The sequence below is a fragment of the Phaseolus vulgaris genome, chromosome 8, assembly GCF_000499845.2.
Source record: "Phaseolus vulgaris cultivar G19833 chromosome 8, P. vulgaris v2.0, whole genome shotgun sequence".
Classification (NCBI taxonomy): Eukaryota; Viridiplantae; Streptophyta; class Magnoliopsida; order Fabales; family Fabaceae; genus Phaseolus; species Phaseolus vulgaris.
The window spans coordinates 50,066,772-50,084,239 of NC_023752.2; the positions used below are offsets into that span (position 1 = coordinate 50,066,772).

General features: G+C 31.0%; 1 protein-coding gene across 1 annotated transcript; it reads left to right on the plus strand.

The window, feature by feature from the left end:
* Window positions 1-1,218: 1,218 nt before the first annotated feature.
* On the plus strand, window positions 1,219-3,055 carry LOC137826868 (RING-H2 finger protein ATL54-like). Its single transcript, XM_068633019.1, has one exon. It carries the CDS (start codon window positions 1,357-1,359, stop codon window positions 2,485-2,487), a length of 1,131 nt encoding a protein of 376 aa, XP_068489120.1. The 5' UTR covers window positions 1,219-1,356; the 3' UTR covers window positions 2,488-3,055.
* Window positions 3,056-17,468: the final 14,413 nt, after the last annotated feature.

Sequence of the window (17,468 nt, forward strand, 5' to 3'; positions counted from 1 at the left end):
AATTAGATACCAATTTAGAAACTATTTCACAATAATAGAAACTAATTTAGAAATTAATTTTTTTTTAGTTTCTAAAATGTTCTCTAATTTAGTTACTATTGCAACTCATTATTTTGGTTTCTAAAAATTGATTTCTATCTAATGATTTTTTTTAGTGTTATCACATATTTATTAAAAAAGTTAATTTAAATTATATGAAAATCAAAGAGTGGCCAGTAATATTTTTTGCTAAGAAATTTGTTTATGCAACATATTCTATTGAAGTACTCTTCTATTTGCTTAGATATAAATTCACGTTTTTGGGATTTTGCTTAGAGAAGTATTAACTAGATAGTTGGAATTGAGATAGCTAGTTAATTTTCTTCAAATTAACGATAAACATACTTTAGCTATATTTAACTTTATAAATTATTTTAGAAGAATTCAGATTCTATTCTGGCAAGTGTGGAGAAAGAGCATTGTTCCTTATTGTTCCTTACAATTAAGAAGCAAAGAAATTGCGACAGAGGTTGGATATTGCATGTAATGAATTAAATATATTTTCTTCCCGGTTTTACTGCATCTTGGTTTTTCCAGTTTAAAAAGCAAAATTGAAAAAAAAAATCTTAAATTAAGTTTTAGTATAATTTTATTTTTTTAAAATTATAATCAAAATTATGTACAATTTTAAGCTAGTTAAAGTCTATGCTGTACAATTTTATGTACAATTATAATCACAAGAAATGTGTAAAATACACAAGTTAAGGGAGATAGTTTAAAAACGATTTAATTTGAATATGATGTCATTTCTTGTGATTGGTTTTTGGTGAAAAAATTTCTTTGAAATTTACCAAGTTAAGAGAGATGCTTTTACACATTCACTCTTCAAGATATACTTAATTTTTTTACTAGACAAAAGAAATTACAAATTTAGTAAATTTTATTTCTTATTTGATGAGAATTTCTATTAATTCTGGATTTTTTTGAAACTAACTTTAACTAAGAAAAAAAAAGTGGTAACAAAATGTTAAAAGGTGTTTTCTTTACTAAGGAGCTTGAGCAAGTATATGATAGGGCCAAATTATGATACCTGAACTGTTTGAAAAATCTTTATTGGTGAGACTTGAACTACTCTAATTTTTGTTACTTGTTTAATACACCAACCAAACAAGATAAGGAGGTTCTTTCAACCTTATTACAGATTACCAAACCCAACAAACACATAAATAGTTTCCTAAACCTTGGAAAGAGACAGCAAAACAAAGAAAAATATTCCTTCTCTTTTAATCCAAACAAAATCTACCTCACGCTTAACCCCATTTTTCATTTCCTCTCTGTCCCTTTGTGTCCCTAAATTTCTTCATAAAACACACTCCAATGGCCAACAAACTCAGAAAACTCTTCCCAGATGAAACAACAACCACAAACCAAACCCAAACACAAGATTGCTATGGCTTATGTGACCCTGCATGCCCTTACAACTGTTACTCTAACCAAGACTACTTCTTCTCTCCACCACCACCATCTATTTTACACTCAACACAAGTTAACCACATACCCTCCTATTTGATCATCCTCGGAACTCTCTTCATGGTCATTTTTGTTGTTATTGGTTTCTACGTGATCAAAGTGAAGTGCTATGCTGCATGGTGTGGGTGGAGGCTCAACGGATCCGTTCCTTCTCAATCAGACACCACCACTGAGGAGTTTCTCAACGAGAACCAAGTTGACCACCCCGTGTGGCTCATTGCCACGGTGGGGTTGCAACAATCCGTCATAAACTCCATCACGGTGTGCAAGTACAAAAGAAACGAAGGTTTGGTTGAAGGAACCGAGTGTTCGGTGTGTTTGAACGAATTCCAAGAGGAAGAGACCTTGCGACTCTTGCCAAAGTGCAACCATGCTTTTCACATCCCTTGTATTGACACTTGGTTGAGATCACACATCAATTGTCCACTTTGTCGTGCCGGTATTGTCTCTAACAGTGTCACTTCTGAAGCACCCGTGTCGAATTTGGAGCAAGAGAATGCAAATTTGGGAAGAAATCAAGAGACCCTTATGGAGAATTCAAGGAATGAAGGCTTGTTAAACGGCAACACGGTTGCAGGGGAATCAAGTGAAGCACTAGAGTTGGTTGATGAATCAAATTCTAAGGATCGGGTGCATGATCAAACTCAGAACCATCACGTTCTGGATATCGAGATTCACACAGAAACGGGGTCTGTTTCAACCGCAGAATCTGAAAGCCATCATGTTGGTGATGATCATAAACATGATGAAATACACTTGCAACCTGTTAATCAATGGAAGAAAGAGCAAGATGGTGATTACTACCAAAACACGTGTAAAACAATGCGTCGTTGTTCCTCTATTGAAGAGTGTTTGCATTTAAGCCCGGTATCCATGAAAAGATCATTCTCCTGCAATGGAAGGATTCTAACTTCCAGAGGTTGCATGACTTTAAACGCTATGCTCCATTCATCCCTACTAGAATTTTCAATCTGTTAGAGATAAACATAGCCTGCTGTGAGGTACTGTTATTCATCAGTAACATGAAATATGATGTTCATTTTACTCTCAGAATTTTGAGGGCACCCTTCGTAGGTTGGAGTTTGAACACTGACATGGTGTACACAGCAAATTGCGAAAGAGAAAAAGATCAATTTATTGAGGTTTGATTATGAAATAAAATGTTACTTGTAATTGAAGTTTTAGCAAGAGATGGGACATGTGAAAGTAACTATGCTGGGAGCTTATACCACAAATCACAATGTTCAATGGCACTGCAGAACATTACAGGTTTGCTCCCACAACAGGGAAAGAGATACATTAAGTGCTCTATTTTTTGGTTCTACATTGTGTGTTAGTAAAAGTTTGATTTTTCCCACACGATATTGTGGTCTGTTTATCATACTCCTCCATAACAAACTGGATACGATACAGCAGAACCAAAATAAATTTGTATTGATGTTGTCTGTGATTCTTGAATTACAAATGTGCAGATCATACGAAGCAACCAAAGTTATAAATTGTAAATATGATTTTTATCAGTGAGAAATTAGTAGGTTATGGATCACTGTGTGTCTATACCCCAACTAATTTACGCGGTATATGTTGTTGAATATTTTAATTTATGATAAAACAAAATAGAAGTTAATAGCATTCGATTGTGTTACATGAAAATTAGATAAATGATGGTAATCTTGAATAATTTAATAGCCTTTTCATGACGTGTTCTGCAATTGCAGTTTCAAATTGTACAGGTGAAATGCATGGAATAATTTAAATTGGTAGTATAAAAATAATTTATCTCCTAATTGAACTAATATTTCTTAATTGTATTTATCATATTTACACTTTAAATTAAGGAAGAACACTTCTTAATTGAATTTTCTTAACTGTCTAACCGTCTAGCATCATACCCCTGTATTGTTCATTGTCAATCGTCTATAGCCCTGTATTGTTCATTGTCTATCGTCTATACCTTTCTAACCTTCTAACATCTGTACCGGTCTAATTGTTTAGCTTCTATACCAACTGTTCCCCTTATACTTCTTTTGGTCTCTCTATTTGAGATAAGAAGATACATTACTTTCTATGTGCACTTCGACATGTTTCTATTTTTTCTCACTTTCGTTTGCATGGTATCACGAACATTTTTTTTTTGTTTCTCCACGACTTCTTTGTCCACCAGTGTTGCGCTTCTTTCTCCCTCATTGTCGATTATTATGACTTCTCTTCCTTCCTCATTATTTTTACCACTCCGATTAATCTCAAGTTTGATGAAGACAATTTACCTAATATGGAGAAAACAATTTCTTGATGAGGTCTTAAACTTACACATTTTCTTGATGGCACTCACATTCCACCCAAGTTTCTTCACTCCTCTTATGAAAACAATTGTTAAGAATGAAGAAAATGGATCTAGAATTGATATTCCTGTTGGAGATCCCACATCGACTAGAGATAAGAACATTTCATAATATATAAATGGGTGCAGACCTCAATCCTATGAGTCGGTTTTATGGGGTTGAGTTAGGCTTAAAGTCCACTTCGTAATATTGTATCAGAGCCATTTCGAGTCTATCCTAGCGAGTGTTTGTGTTGGGCCTATCGTGCCACCCGCTATCGGGCCGCTATCGGACCACCCGTAATATATAGTCTCACGCACGAGTTGGCAGTCTCGGCGTGAGGGGGGTGTGTTGGAGATCCCACATCGACTAGAGATTAGAGCCTTTCATTGTATATAAGTGGGTGCAAACCTCACCCCATTGAGCCGGTTTTATGGGGTTGAGTTAGGCTTAAAGTCCACTTCGTAATATGGTATCAGAGCAATTTCAAGCCTATCCTAGCGAGTATTTGTTGGGCTTATCAGGCCACCCGCTATCGGGCCGCTATCGGACCACCCATAATATATAGTCCCATGCACGAGTTGGCAGTCTTGGCGTGAGGGGGGTGTGTTGGAGATCCCACATCGACTAGAGATAAGGACATTTCCTAATATATAAATGGGTGCAGACCTAAATCCTATGAGCCGGTTTTATGGGGTTGAGTTAGGCTTAAAGTCCACTTCGTAATATGGTATCAGAGTCATTTCGAGTCTATCCTAGCGAGTGTTTGTGTTGGGCCTATCGTGCCACCCGCTATCGGGCCGCTATCGGACCACCCATAATATATAGTCCCCTCGCACGAGTTGGCAGTCTCGGCGTGAGGGGGGTGTGTTGGAGATCCCACATCGACTAGAGATTAGAGCCTTTCATTGTATATAAGTGGGTGCAAACCTCACCCTATTGAGCCGGTTTTATGGGGTTGAGTTAGGCTTAAAGTCCACTTCGTAATATGGTATCAGAGTCATTTCGAGTCTATCCTAGCGAGTGTTTGTGTTGGGCCTATCGTGCCACCCGCTATCGGGCCGCTATCGGACCACCCATAATATATAGTCTCACGCACGAGTTGGCAGTCTCGGCGTGAGGGGGGGTGTTGGAGATCCCACATCGACTAGAGATTAGAGCCTTTCATTGTATATAAGTGGGTGCAAACCTCACCCCATTGAGCCGGTTTTATGGGGTTGAGTTAGGCTTAAAGTCCACTTCGTAATATGGTATCAGAGCAATTTCAAGCCTATCCTAGCGAGTATTTGTTGGGCTTATCAGGCCACCCGCTATCGGACCGCTATCGGACCACCCATAATATATAGTCCCATGCACGAGTTGGCAGTCTCGGCGTGAGGGGGGTGTGTTGGAGATCCCACATCGACTAGAGATAAGGACATTTCATAATATATAAATGGGTGCAGACCTCAATCCTATGAGCCGGTTTTATGGGGTTGAGTTAGGCTTAAAGTCCACTTCGTAATATGGTATCAGAGTCATTTCGAGTCTATCCTAGCGAGTGTTTGTATTGGGTCTATCGTGCCACCCGCTATCGGGCCGCTATCGGACCACCCATAATATATAGTCCCACGCACGAGTTGGCAGTCTCGACGTGAGGGGGGTGTGTTGGAGATCCCACATCGACTAGAGATTAGAGCCTTTCATTGTATATAAGTGGGTGCAAACCTCACCCCATTGAGCCGGTTTTATGGGGTTGAGTTAGGCTTAAAGTCCACTTCGTAATATGGTATCAGAGCAATTTCAAGCCTATCCTAGCGAGTATTTGTTGGGCTTATCAGGCCACCCGCTATCGGGCCGCTATCAGACCACCCATAATATATAGTCCCATGCATGAGTTGGCAGTCTCGGCGTGAGGGGGGTGTGTTGGAGATCCCACATCGACTAGAGATAAGGACATTTCATAATATATAAATGGGTGCAGACCTCAATCCTATGAGCCGGTTTTATGGGGTTGAGTTAGGCTTAAAGTCCACTTCGTAATATGGTATCAGAGTCATTTCGAGTCTATCCTAGCGAGTGTTTGTGTTGGGCCTATTGTGCCACCCGCTATCGGGCCGCTATCGGACCACCCATAATATATAGTCCCACGCACGAGTTGGCAGTCTCGGCGTGAGGGGGGTGTGTTGGAGATCCCACATCGACTAGAGATTAGAGCCTTTCATTGTATATAAGTGGGTGCAAACCTCACCCCATTGAGCCGGTTTTATGGGGTTGAGTTAGGCTTAAAGTCCACTTCGTAATATGGTATCAGAGCAATTTCAAGCCTATCCTAGCGAGTATCTGTTGGGCTTATCAAGCCACCCGCTATCGGGCCGCTATCGAACCACCCATAATATATAGTCCCATGCACGAGTTGGCAGTCTCGGCGTGAGGGGAGTGTGTTGGAGATCCCACATCGACTAGAGATAAGGACATTTCATAATATATAAATGGGTGCAGACCTCAATCCTATGATCCGGTTTTATGGGGTTGAGTTAGGCTTAAAGTCCACTTCGTAATAATTCCTTGTGTAAAATACACACATGGGGTCTTTATTTATAAATGAGAATAATAACATAATCAATAACATAATAACAGAATAATATAAACTATGGGCTAAGTCCGTTACATTCAACACTCTCCCTCAAGCTGGTGCATATAAATCATATGTACCAATCTTGTTACAAATATAATCAATTCTAGGCTCCTGTAAAGATTTAGTGAAAATATATGCTAATTGATCATTTGAATTAACAAATTCGGTCTTGATGTCTCCAGACACGATCTTTTCTCGAATGAAATAACAATCAATCTCAATATGTTTTCTTTAATACAATAATTTTGTTTGTACAATAATTTTGATAGAAGTAAGTAAAATTACCAAAATGAATGAATTAAAAATATAAAAGAAATGAAGGAGAGGCTCCAACTATAGTTCTTGTCATGCTTTTTCTCTACATATCCCTACTAAAGTCACCATTAAGCAACAACAAGCCACCAAGACAAAACTACAACCACCAACATAAAGAGCTACAACCATTATCATATAACTATTAATATCTAGAACAATTAACAAATCTCCTGAAGTTGTGCAAGATTGTTTAAAAATATTAAACTTGTCATTAATTACATATTCAAAGAAGCATCAGATTTAGATTAACAAAGGTTAGAATTTTTTTCCAAAAAAACATAAAAAAAAGAACCAAAATGAACACCTAAACCAAAACAATGAAAGCATTAAACAACTCTAGTAGTCGAGGCAAAGTAGAACAAAGAAACAAAGAGCAAATAAGTCTAGTATCCAATTCCAAGTTCTTTTCTTTTTCACCTGGTGTAATATTTATTTATTCTACCCTAATTTCATTTTTCATTTCATCTGCATTAGTCCAGATATGCTTTAGGTTTTCATGTTGAATCACAATCAAATAGACTAGAATGTAAAAGAAAAAACTTTCAAAAGTGTTTCCAGCCATCATAACCATACTCTTAGATTGTCTTTAATATATCAACACATTTTATTCATGACGGTGGAAAACCACAAAACTCTTGCATGCGAAATAGAACGATAAAGATAAATGTTATCTTATTATAGCACAAAAGCTTCCAAAATACTTTAAGGCAAAATCTCCCTTCACCTTGGTATCTTCTTTTTTTACCTTCGTACTTTTTTTTTACTTTCAACAATACCCTTCTTAGTATAGTGGAGAGTATGGTGTCTTTTTCTTCATTTTAAGTGATGGTGATTGCTTGTGGTGGTTGGGGGTGAACGTTCGTGATTGAGGTAAGTTTTGTGGTGTTTTTACTTGTGGTGGTTGTGTTTTTGTTCACTTATTTTTTTTCATTTTTTTTAAAGTCACATAATCTAGAAAGAAAAACCAACAAGGTGCAAAAATGGAGTACAAAATTTTAAAAAAAAAAATTATCTTCGCACTAGGGAACATCAAATACAATGAATATTCTCCTCTACTCTCTCACACACACTCAAATAATGGAAATGTGCTCTCAAACACTGTGACTAGAGAAGAATTAAAGTGTTGCAACGGGAAGAAAGGTATAAGAGTGTGGGATGCAGTTGAGGTTATTTAAAAATGTAAATTATGCTTCATTTCGAGTTATTTAAAAAATTTTAAAAAGTTAAAAACTGACTTTTTACGATATGGAGCTACAAGGAAAAAGTATGAAGATGCAGGGAGAAGGTATCTAGGTGGAGGAAGAATTTGTCATACTTCAAATACCCCTTTGACTTGTTTTTTCATTTTTATCAAGACATGGGCCAAAATCATCCCAATAAGTGTGTAAAACACTTAGCCCATTCTCTTTAGAACAAATTCTTCCTGCACCATATTAATTCCAACTTATACCCAATCGCTATTAAAAATGATAAAAATGTCCTTGTGAAATAATGAAAATAATCTTAAATAAAAAGGGGTGTAGATAAAAAATTAATTCCTAAACTCTTCTTTTTAAAATATTCTTTTCATAACACATTTTTTAATTCCAAAATTTTTTATCTAAAATGTATTTTAATTTTTTTTGTTTTGGGTCTTTTTCTAGAATGTATTTTTTTAGAATAAGGATGATTTTGAAAATTTCAAAAGATGACATATTGCAGGTTAAAATTGATATGGTAGAAGAAGTTGTCTCTCTATAGTATGAGTGTGTAAAAAGGATCCCTTTGTTTTGTTTCTTTTCAATTCATCTTAAAAATGTCTCTGGTTGTTGCCAGTGCATAGAAGCTTCGGAAGGCATTTTTCATAAATATTATCCAACTCTAACCATTTTTCATAAATTTTATTAATCATTTATAATGTAAAAAGTATCCAACTCTAACCAGTTATTATTGAAAATTAATTATTTAATAAATATTTCAGTGTTTACTCCCCCGCCCCCCGGTTTTAAGAAAACTATTTTAAACCACTAATTTGGTTATTTAAAAAATTAATTTAAACTACTTTAGATGCATTTCTAATTTGGCTATTTCTAAATATTATTTTAAATAACTTTTGATGCACTTGTTATTACTTGCAATTTTTGTTTAAAAAAATTAATGAACTCTAATTCTCGATTACACCTAGGGCATCGATCATCCCTAAAAATAATAAAATAATATTCTTCTTTTATTATAAGAATAATAATAATAATAATTAAGTTTTATTATAAAAAACTAATGAACTCTAATTCTCGATTACACCTAGAAGAAATACGTAGCAGCATGGCATCATCCCTAAAAATAATAAAATAATATTCTTCTTTTATTATAATAATAATAATAATAAACTTTTATAAGTAAAAAGTTATATTATTAAATAAAAATTAATTAAGTAAATATTATTTTATAAACTGAAAAATTATTAATATTTAAAGTAATTTTTATTATTAATAAAAATTTATACATTAAGCTTTAAATTAATAACTAATATTTGAGTAAAAGATAATTAGCATTTAAATTTGAAACACATACATTTTTGTTGATACATAATATTTTTTCCAAAATAGATCACCTTCTAAATTGCACAATATAAAAGATAAAATATGTATATCAAATTATATAATTTTAAATATAAATTTTAAATATTTTATTATGTAAATTTTGGAAGGTAAAATTTGTATTTGTATTATGTAATCTAGTATATACAAAATTTATATTTTAAATTATGCAATTGGAAGTATAAATTTCAAATTCTGAATTGCAAAATTAAAAAAAAGATGAAATTTGTATTTTAAATTGTATATATACCTATTTTACTTAGGAATGAAATATTGACTTTAATTTTTTTTTCATGGATTGCTCATTCTGAAACATATTTAAAAAAAAAGTTTATATGATTCAAAATAAACTAAAAACCGGTGCAAAACTCAAGTATTTGAAAATGATGAGAAAAAAATAAATCTATTGCTTAACAAATGTGCTACCTACCTTCAAACTTTACAAAACTTTAAAAGTCAATTATATTCTTTACCAAAACCTTTATGTTCAAAGTACCCGCTGACTAGTGGAAAAGAAACACATAAAGTAGAGTATTAAGGTTTAAACATATAAATTACAAAATACAAAATGGATATTTTTGGAAACACAGGAGTATAGGAGAAAACTGTAGGGGTGTAAAAAGTAATACGGTAAAGGAATTGATTTTTGCATTCATTAGTGGGCTGACAGCGAAAGATGGCAAATACTCACGATATCAATTCCAACATTCACCCAATTTATTATTAGAATAACAAAAATGTCTTTCTAAAATGATAAAAATAACTTTAAATAAAAGAAGGGTATAAATAAAAATTACTTCCAAAACGTTTTATTTGGAAATATTTCGGATTTGGATATCCAGAACACATTTTTAAATTCTGGAAATTGTTATGCAGAATGTATTTTCAATTTTACGTTCCAAATTTTTTTATCTGAAATGTATATTTTATTTTTAAATTATATTTACTATTGGAATAAGGGTAATTTTGGAAGTTTAGAAAAATGAATGGGTGCAAGTTAGAATTGATATGGGGAGAAAGAAATTGCCTCAACTTTATTATTCACAAGCAGTATGAAGAAGCAGTCCTGAATGGCAGGGAGCTTCCAAAATGGCATTAACTATTTTGAATTCTCTTTTTTGTGTAATTTTATAATTATAAAAAAATATGTGATTTTAAAGTTTTGGATCTACATTTTAATAATTTTAAAATAATAAAATTTCAAATATATATATATATATATAATTTTATGATAATAGTTTAAAGAAATTTTAGGCGGTAAATCTTTTTGACATAAAAATTTATTTAATTACCATTAAATATTTTTTTTGAAGTTGTTAATTACATATTTTATTATATAAAAAGTTATTTTTATTTATTAAAGAATAAAATTATTTAGATAAAAATATACTAAAAGTAATTATAAAAAGGATGTATTTCCTTTATTGTCGAGTTTAGTTAAACAAGTTATCACCAAAATTAAAAGTTATATTAAATTTGTAGATTTTATAAAATATAAAAGTTCAATTAGTCAGAAAATAGAACCAAAACCTCAAGAATTAAAGAAGAAGAAAAAATATATTTAACTTATTTTAACCCGTAATACAAGTGAAAAAATAAAATTTTGATTAAACTTTTATTTGAAATGACTAAAACTTTTATATGATTTGAGTTTTAGTTTTCATAGTAAGACAAAATATAATCACACATTTCTTTCATTTTTTAAGAATCTAGGATATCTCTGAATCAGAAATGGAGAATTTATTTTTCAAAATATTGGGATTCTTATAAACAACTTATTAATATTTTTGGTATCGCATTTTATTTGTTGTACTTGTGCCAGGTTATAAGGATGTATTCATTGTTTCTTTGTCTGTGAACACTATTAGATGTGAGATGTGAATTTGTCTTTAAGTGCGTCTCAAACATTATTTCAAACGTATTATTCTTCTAGCACACAGAAACTCTTCCATGTACATAACCTAAAAATTGCCTATCTCACACAACATATTTAAATAAAGAAAAGAATCATACATTGTCTACTGAACTTGTCCAAATTTATTTCTATATTAATTTTGTAATTTTTTATTCTATAATTACTAATTTTTAGGCTATATATAAATTTATAAAATAAATTATTTTTTCTCAATCATCACATCCAAAACAGTATTTGATTTGGAATTCAAATTTTTATTACAATTTTATTTTTAAAAGCATTTTGGAATACTAACGAAAAACCTGATAAAAAAATATCAAAGTCTAAAAAAAAAATCGGAGTTTAGGAAAATCCTTATTAGTCTCTTAAACTACTTTTTCATTTTCTGAAACGAGAATTAAGAAACTAATATTCGACTATGAAATTTTTTTCATTCTCACACACCATGTCAATATTTTTACATAATTTTATCGAGATAATATTATTAGAATTTAAATATTATCACAAAATATTAAAAAGAATATTCTAAAACTATTAATCATATCAAAACGAAAGTTATGTGTATATATTATTGGTTTAATATTATTGAGAAAAGAAAAAAAAATTATAAATCAAACTATATTGAATTAAGTTTGATATAGTGTTTAAATGATTATGTTTACTTTTTACCACTGAATTAGATTAAATCCAAAAAGTTAATTCAAATTAAAGTAAAACCTAGTTACATGTATGTAATTAATTATCTTTGAAGACTCTATGTAATTGGTGTCTCTGAAATGATTTATTATTTATTTGTGGTGGAAAGGTGATTTGGTTTTATGCATTAGAAACGAAATGATGGGTATATTAGGAAAAGTGTAGGTAGAACATTCTATTCCCAAATTTTTACTTTTAGGTCATATCAATTGCCAAAGTAGCTAATCAAGTGGGGAACCGTTTGGAACCCTCGCGATTCGGATTTCTGTTTTTGTTTGGCAAACTTTCCTATTCTAACTACAAAACGTGTTATTAAAAGGAATTACAATAGCTAAAGTAATAATCTTTTTTTTTTCTATAAGAGCAAGTTTAAAAGGGTGGTTTCATTTTTTTATAAAAAAAAATTAATTTCAAAAAAATAATTTTAATTGTAAGTCTTTTTTTAAGTTTAATAAATAATAAGCGTGATGCATTAATGACTTGAACAGTTTGACAGTCTATCTTTGTCTTGTATAAAAAGTATTTTAAGAATGTTATTTTTATACTCACTTACCTCATAAAAATATTGAAATAATAAATATATTAATATTGATAGAGATTAAAATTAATAGAAATATTTTGTAAAATAAGAATAAAAATATGTATCATCAATATTAGGGTTAAAACTAATTATTTTTTTATTTTCGTGTATTATTTAAATTATGGGCTCTAAGTAAAAGTTAGCTTTTTAGTATTATTTTTTCAAATTATGATCTTAAAATAGAAAAAGTTAATTATTATATTTAAAAATGTGGAAAACTTATTTAATAAAATCTAGTAATAAACTTTATTTTGTATGTTTTTAATATATAACACTAACTCTTACCACTGGTTAGCATTTATTTTAATGTCCAATATTTGAAGTTACCAAGGATTTGCATCTTAAACCACTAGTTAAAGGAAACAAACAACTACCATTTATAAGCTAACATTTAATTTAAATAAACTATATTTAATAAAGTTCATTTAATTTAAATTTTGATTTTTTTAACTAATCTAAAATAAACTTGTCTGATTCCGATGATTTAGGTCATTGAGTTGTGATGAAAAAATTATGATATTTTTTAACTTTTATCTTATCTATTGTATATTGCATATAAGTATTAAAGTTTTGTTAATACAGGGTAAACATTATATTTTTAATGATTATTTATTTATTTTATTTGATATTTATATTTTTAAAACTCTTACTTTGCAAATGTCATTAATTTTTCATTCAAAATACATTAAGAATTACATAATACATATAACCATATTAAAAAACCAAAATGATTGAAAAAAAAATAGAAGGAAAATGTAATTTCTAATGTCTAAAATATATTAATTTAAAAGTTCAACAAGAGTTAATTGGGTTACAAATAATGAATATAATACAATCGAATAAATTATAATTGATTTGACTAAAACCTAATATATAATATTTAATTAAGCAAGCACATTTAAGAAAAATAATTGGTTTTGTTTAAGCTATTGAGTTTTTAAGGTTTCTTTCCACTAAAATTGATGAGGTGGCAAATATAACTCCATTAAACATGAGACGAATGAAGAAATAACAGGTAAGAAGGTCCCTTGGAAAACCACTTAAGAATAAGAAGCTAGGTATGCCTTTATAGCTCTCTCTTTTTCCCCTAAAGTAGCAACAAAAATCTAATGGATCTTTTATGCCATTGATTTGAAACTTTATTAAATAGTTTTATAGACACAATCCATTTTTATTTTTATTTTGGCTTTGAATACATTTAGGTATTCAAAGCTTCATCACTGTGTTTTGTCTCTGCAAATGGTCCATAGCAGTGATGGAGGCCATTATTCCCATGAACTATAATGAATTAACAATGGCATATACGTACATAGTATTATGGTGGCTACCCAAATCTATGGGCTTATTTATACAGGAGCACGTTGCATTCACACTCAAAATAAAAGGAAACAATGAATCTTTGTTGAAATGGACGTATACCCAAATATTCTATTCCTAGCAAGATACACAAGTGGACCAATTTAATTAATAAAAGAAACATTATGGACCAATGGCACGTTTAAGAAGCACCTACTCATCATTCTACCAACTTAAAAAATAATAAATTTATTTTCACAACATATTTTCATGTGGTCAATATAAATTTCAAATCAATTATGGCATACAATTTCTAATAATTGATATATATATATATATATATATATATATATATATATATATATATATTTTGAAGGTACAGAATACAAATTCAAAATTTGTTGATCATCAAGTTATACTCATTGCTCTGCATTTTTTGAAACCATGAACCGGGTCATTTGTGCTATTGCGAAGCAGACAAAAGAAAGTGCTCAAAAGTATTCACACGTCAAAGATAATTTGGAAGGTTCATGTGTATATATATTCGATGCTTTTGATGAATCAATAATAATGGTTCATGTTGTTGTCAAATATTTATAATGATTTTGCCGGAACTGATTTAGATTTTTAGAAACATTTAAATATGGAGACCTAAATCTTAATCTTGTCCTACATTTTCTTTAAAATTCATGTTAGATATAAGTGTGAATTTTAATCTCAGTTAATTTGAACTAGTTATTAGGATAAAGAGGGTGATGATGAACAACAATGGAGGCTGACGAAACATATGGATATATGGTAAAATAGTATATAACAAGCTTGTGAATGTTTTAATTGAAGAGGAAAGGTTTTTTTTTTAATTATTTTGGAAAATTAAAGCTCTCTCATCTGATCACTTACTTTTATGAAGAGTGCTAAAGAATAGAGTATAACAATCAAAGATAAACTAGTCAATCATATCTAGATAATTTGTTGTGTGTAATGTGTGGTAAAGAGGAAGAATCCGTTAACCACCTTTTCTTAACATGTGAAGTGATTTCAGGAGCGTGGAACCTATGTTATAGGTGGATTGAGGAACACACAATACAACATAACAATGTAAAAAATCACTTATGTCAATTCAGAATACTAAAGTTATCAGAATCCAAAAATAAAGCACGGGGGTGTATGTGGGTAGCATTTCTGTGGCAGATTCAGAGACAGAGAAGTAATATTATTTTTAATAATATCAGGCTCGACTCCATAGAGATTTTTGCTATGGCACAATTGAAATCCTGGTCTTGGATTACCGAAAATAAAAACAGGACTTTCTTTGCATACTTTAACTTATGTATGGACTCGATAAGCTATTTAAAAACTCTTAACAAATAAATTTAGTTGAACTTAACTTACATCACGTTCTAGGTCATTTGGGGAGGTATCTAGAGCGAGGCAGCTAGGTTAACTTACATGTAGATGAGGAAATATGAATTTAATTTTTAATTGATGTAGAAAGGTTTAATTCACCCTCATCTGCTTGATAAACTTCGAGTTTAAGGTTTAGGGTTTTGAATCAAATTTCGTACCTAACATGTAGTAGAACTTTAAATGTTTCAATTTAGGTTTTACAAAGTTTTAAAAATAAGAAGGGTTGGTCATTGAATTGATAAAAAAAACTAGTTCACTATGTTAAGTTAAGTTGTGAAATCATAGTTAATAAAACAATAAAGGAACAAAATATATATATATATATATATATATATATATATATATATATCGGGTTAAATTTATTTTAGCACGAAATTTTCATTTATATCATTAGTTTCTCTGAGCAACGAAAATACTTTTCTTTTTTTTTACGAAATTTATTCTTTTTTCAAGTATTTACACAAATTCAACTATATATACTTCTAAAATTTATTGAACTATAATAGTTGTCTACTATTTATGTATATATTTTTGGTTTCTTATTTGTATTTTTTAATTGGCTTAATTAATCAGATATAATTTTCTTTTATCAGCTAAGAATGAATAAATTGAAAGGGGCACTTTAAGGGTATCCCAATCCTTATACACATGCTTACATACTTTTCTTTGACTAACTTACTAAAACATGTACACCTGCATAACAAAAAGACAACCAGGAGAAAAGACCTACGCTACAACAAAAGGCTACAAACCAAACAAACCAACCCAGCTATATCAAACCTTACACAAGAATAATCATTATTACAGGTAATACAAAAGCACACCTCTAACTTGATTACTTGAAAGCAGCCCAGGATGGAAAACCTTTACAACACCTCTATACTAACAAAAAAGAATTAGAAACTTCCTACATGTTGGTGCCTCAGACTATTTCAGGTTATAAATCCACATTTGTGCTCCACAGTGCATAAACTCCAACATCAGACTTTGTCCTCCTTACGTGTTTCTAAGTCATTCCACAGGAGCAACTGATCCGCAACCATCTTTGGGTACGCAACAGTGCACCACGTTCTTGCCTACCAAATGAATCCCATACCATTACCTGTAACTTTTAATACACAATACTGGATTCAGGTACCAATATGAGAAAGAGTATTCGAAAGATTTTTCCCTATGTTTCAATCATAGCCATGTCTTAAGGATTGCCATATAGAAGATCTCATCCGCATCAACTATCCCTTGTTTAAATATTACTCCATTTTTATGATCCCATATGCACCTCACTACAACCGTCCAAATACTTTTCCAAATTAGATTATGTTTGTTACTAACATGCATTTAGTGAAAATTTTCTCAAAATGGCATGTCCAGTCTTTATGTTGTACAAACTAAATACCAATCTATCTAAAGCAAAGAGACCACACTCACTGAGCACAAACGCACGAGAGAAACAGATGCTGGGATAATTCATCCTTCACGTGACAAAGCGCACAAGAAGGATTATTCCACCACTCTCCTAATGAGATTTATACTCAGTAATATTTGTTAATGTAAAAAAGATATGATATGGTTTGCAAGCGTCACATATCACCACTTTAAACTAGTTAGTAGAAAAATGATTATGAGAAATAAAGCAAAGTCTATCTTTACTATAAGACAAAATGTCTTGGGAGATGACAGTAACTTTGAATCGGTAAATTTGTATTTATTATTTAATTATATAAATGAATGAGATGACAAGTTACAAAGTTTAGGATACTAAATGATAAACTCAATTTGAAATAATTTAAAGAAGAAAAAAAATTACAAGAAACATATATGATATATTAAACCTATCCTAAAATAGATCTTTCGAGTGACATATTGTGTTTATGGCACTAGAATCCAATAGCCAAATTGTGAATAAAAAGGAGTAGCATTGGGAGTAGATAGGGTAATAATTGTGGCATCATTAGAGGTGACATGGAAATCAAGTTGAGTCTACATAAGGGAAGTTAGCAAATAATCATTCACCAACAATGACTTACCATCTTGAAGATGGAGAGCTCATAGAAACTACTTTATTAGAATTGAAAAGGAGTGTTTTCACATCCAATACTTCTTGAATGATAAAGTTTAAATATAAAAGGGAAAAAATATAACTCTCATTATTCAAGAAAATAAATAGTTTTGTAATTTATATATACCCACAAATAAATAAACTAATTTTGGGGATAAAAAAACACTTGCACCATGG

Bases quoted from the DNA above. Each gene is read 5' to 3' on its own strand.
- LOC137826868 (XM_068633019.1), top strand. From the start codon at position 1,357: ATGGCCAACAAACTCAGAAAACTCTTCCCAGATGAAACAACAACCACA.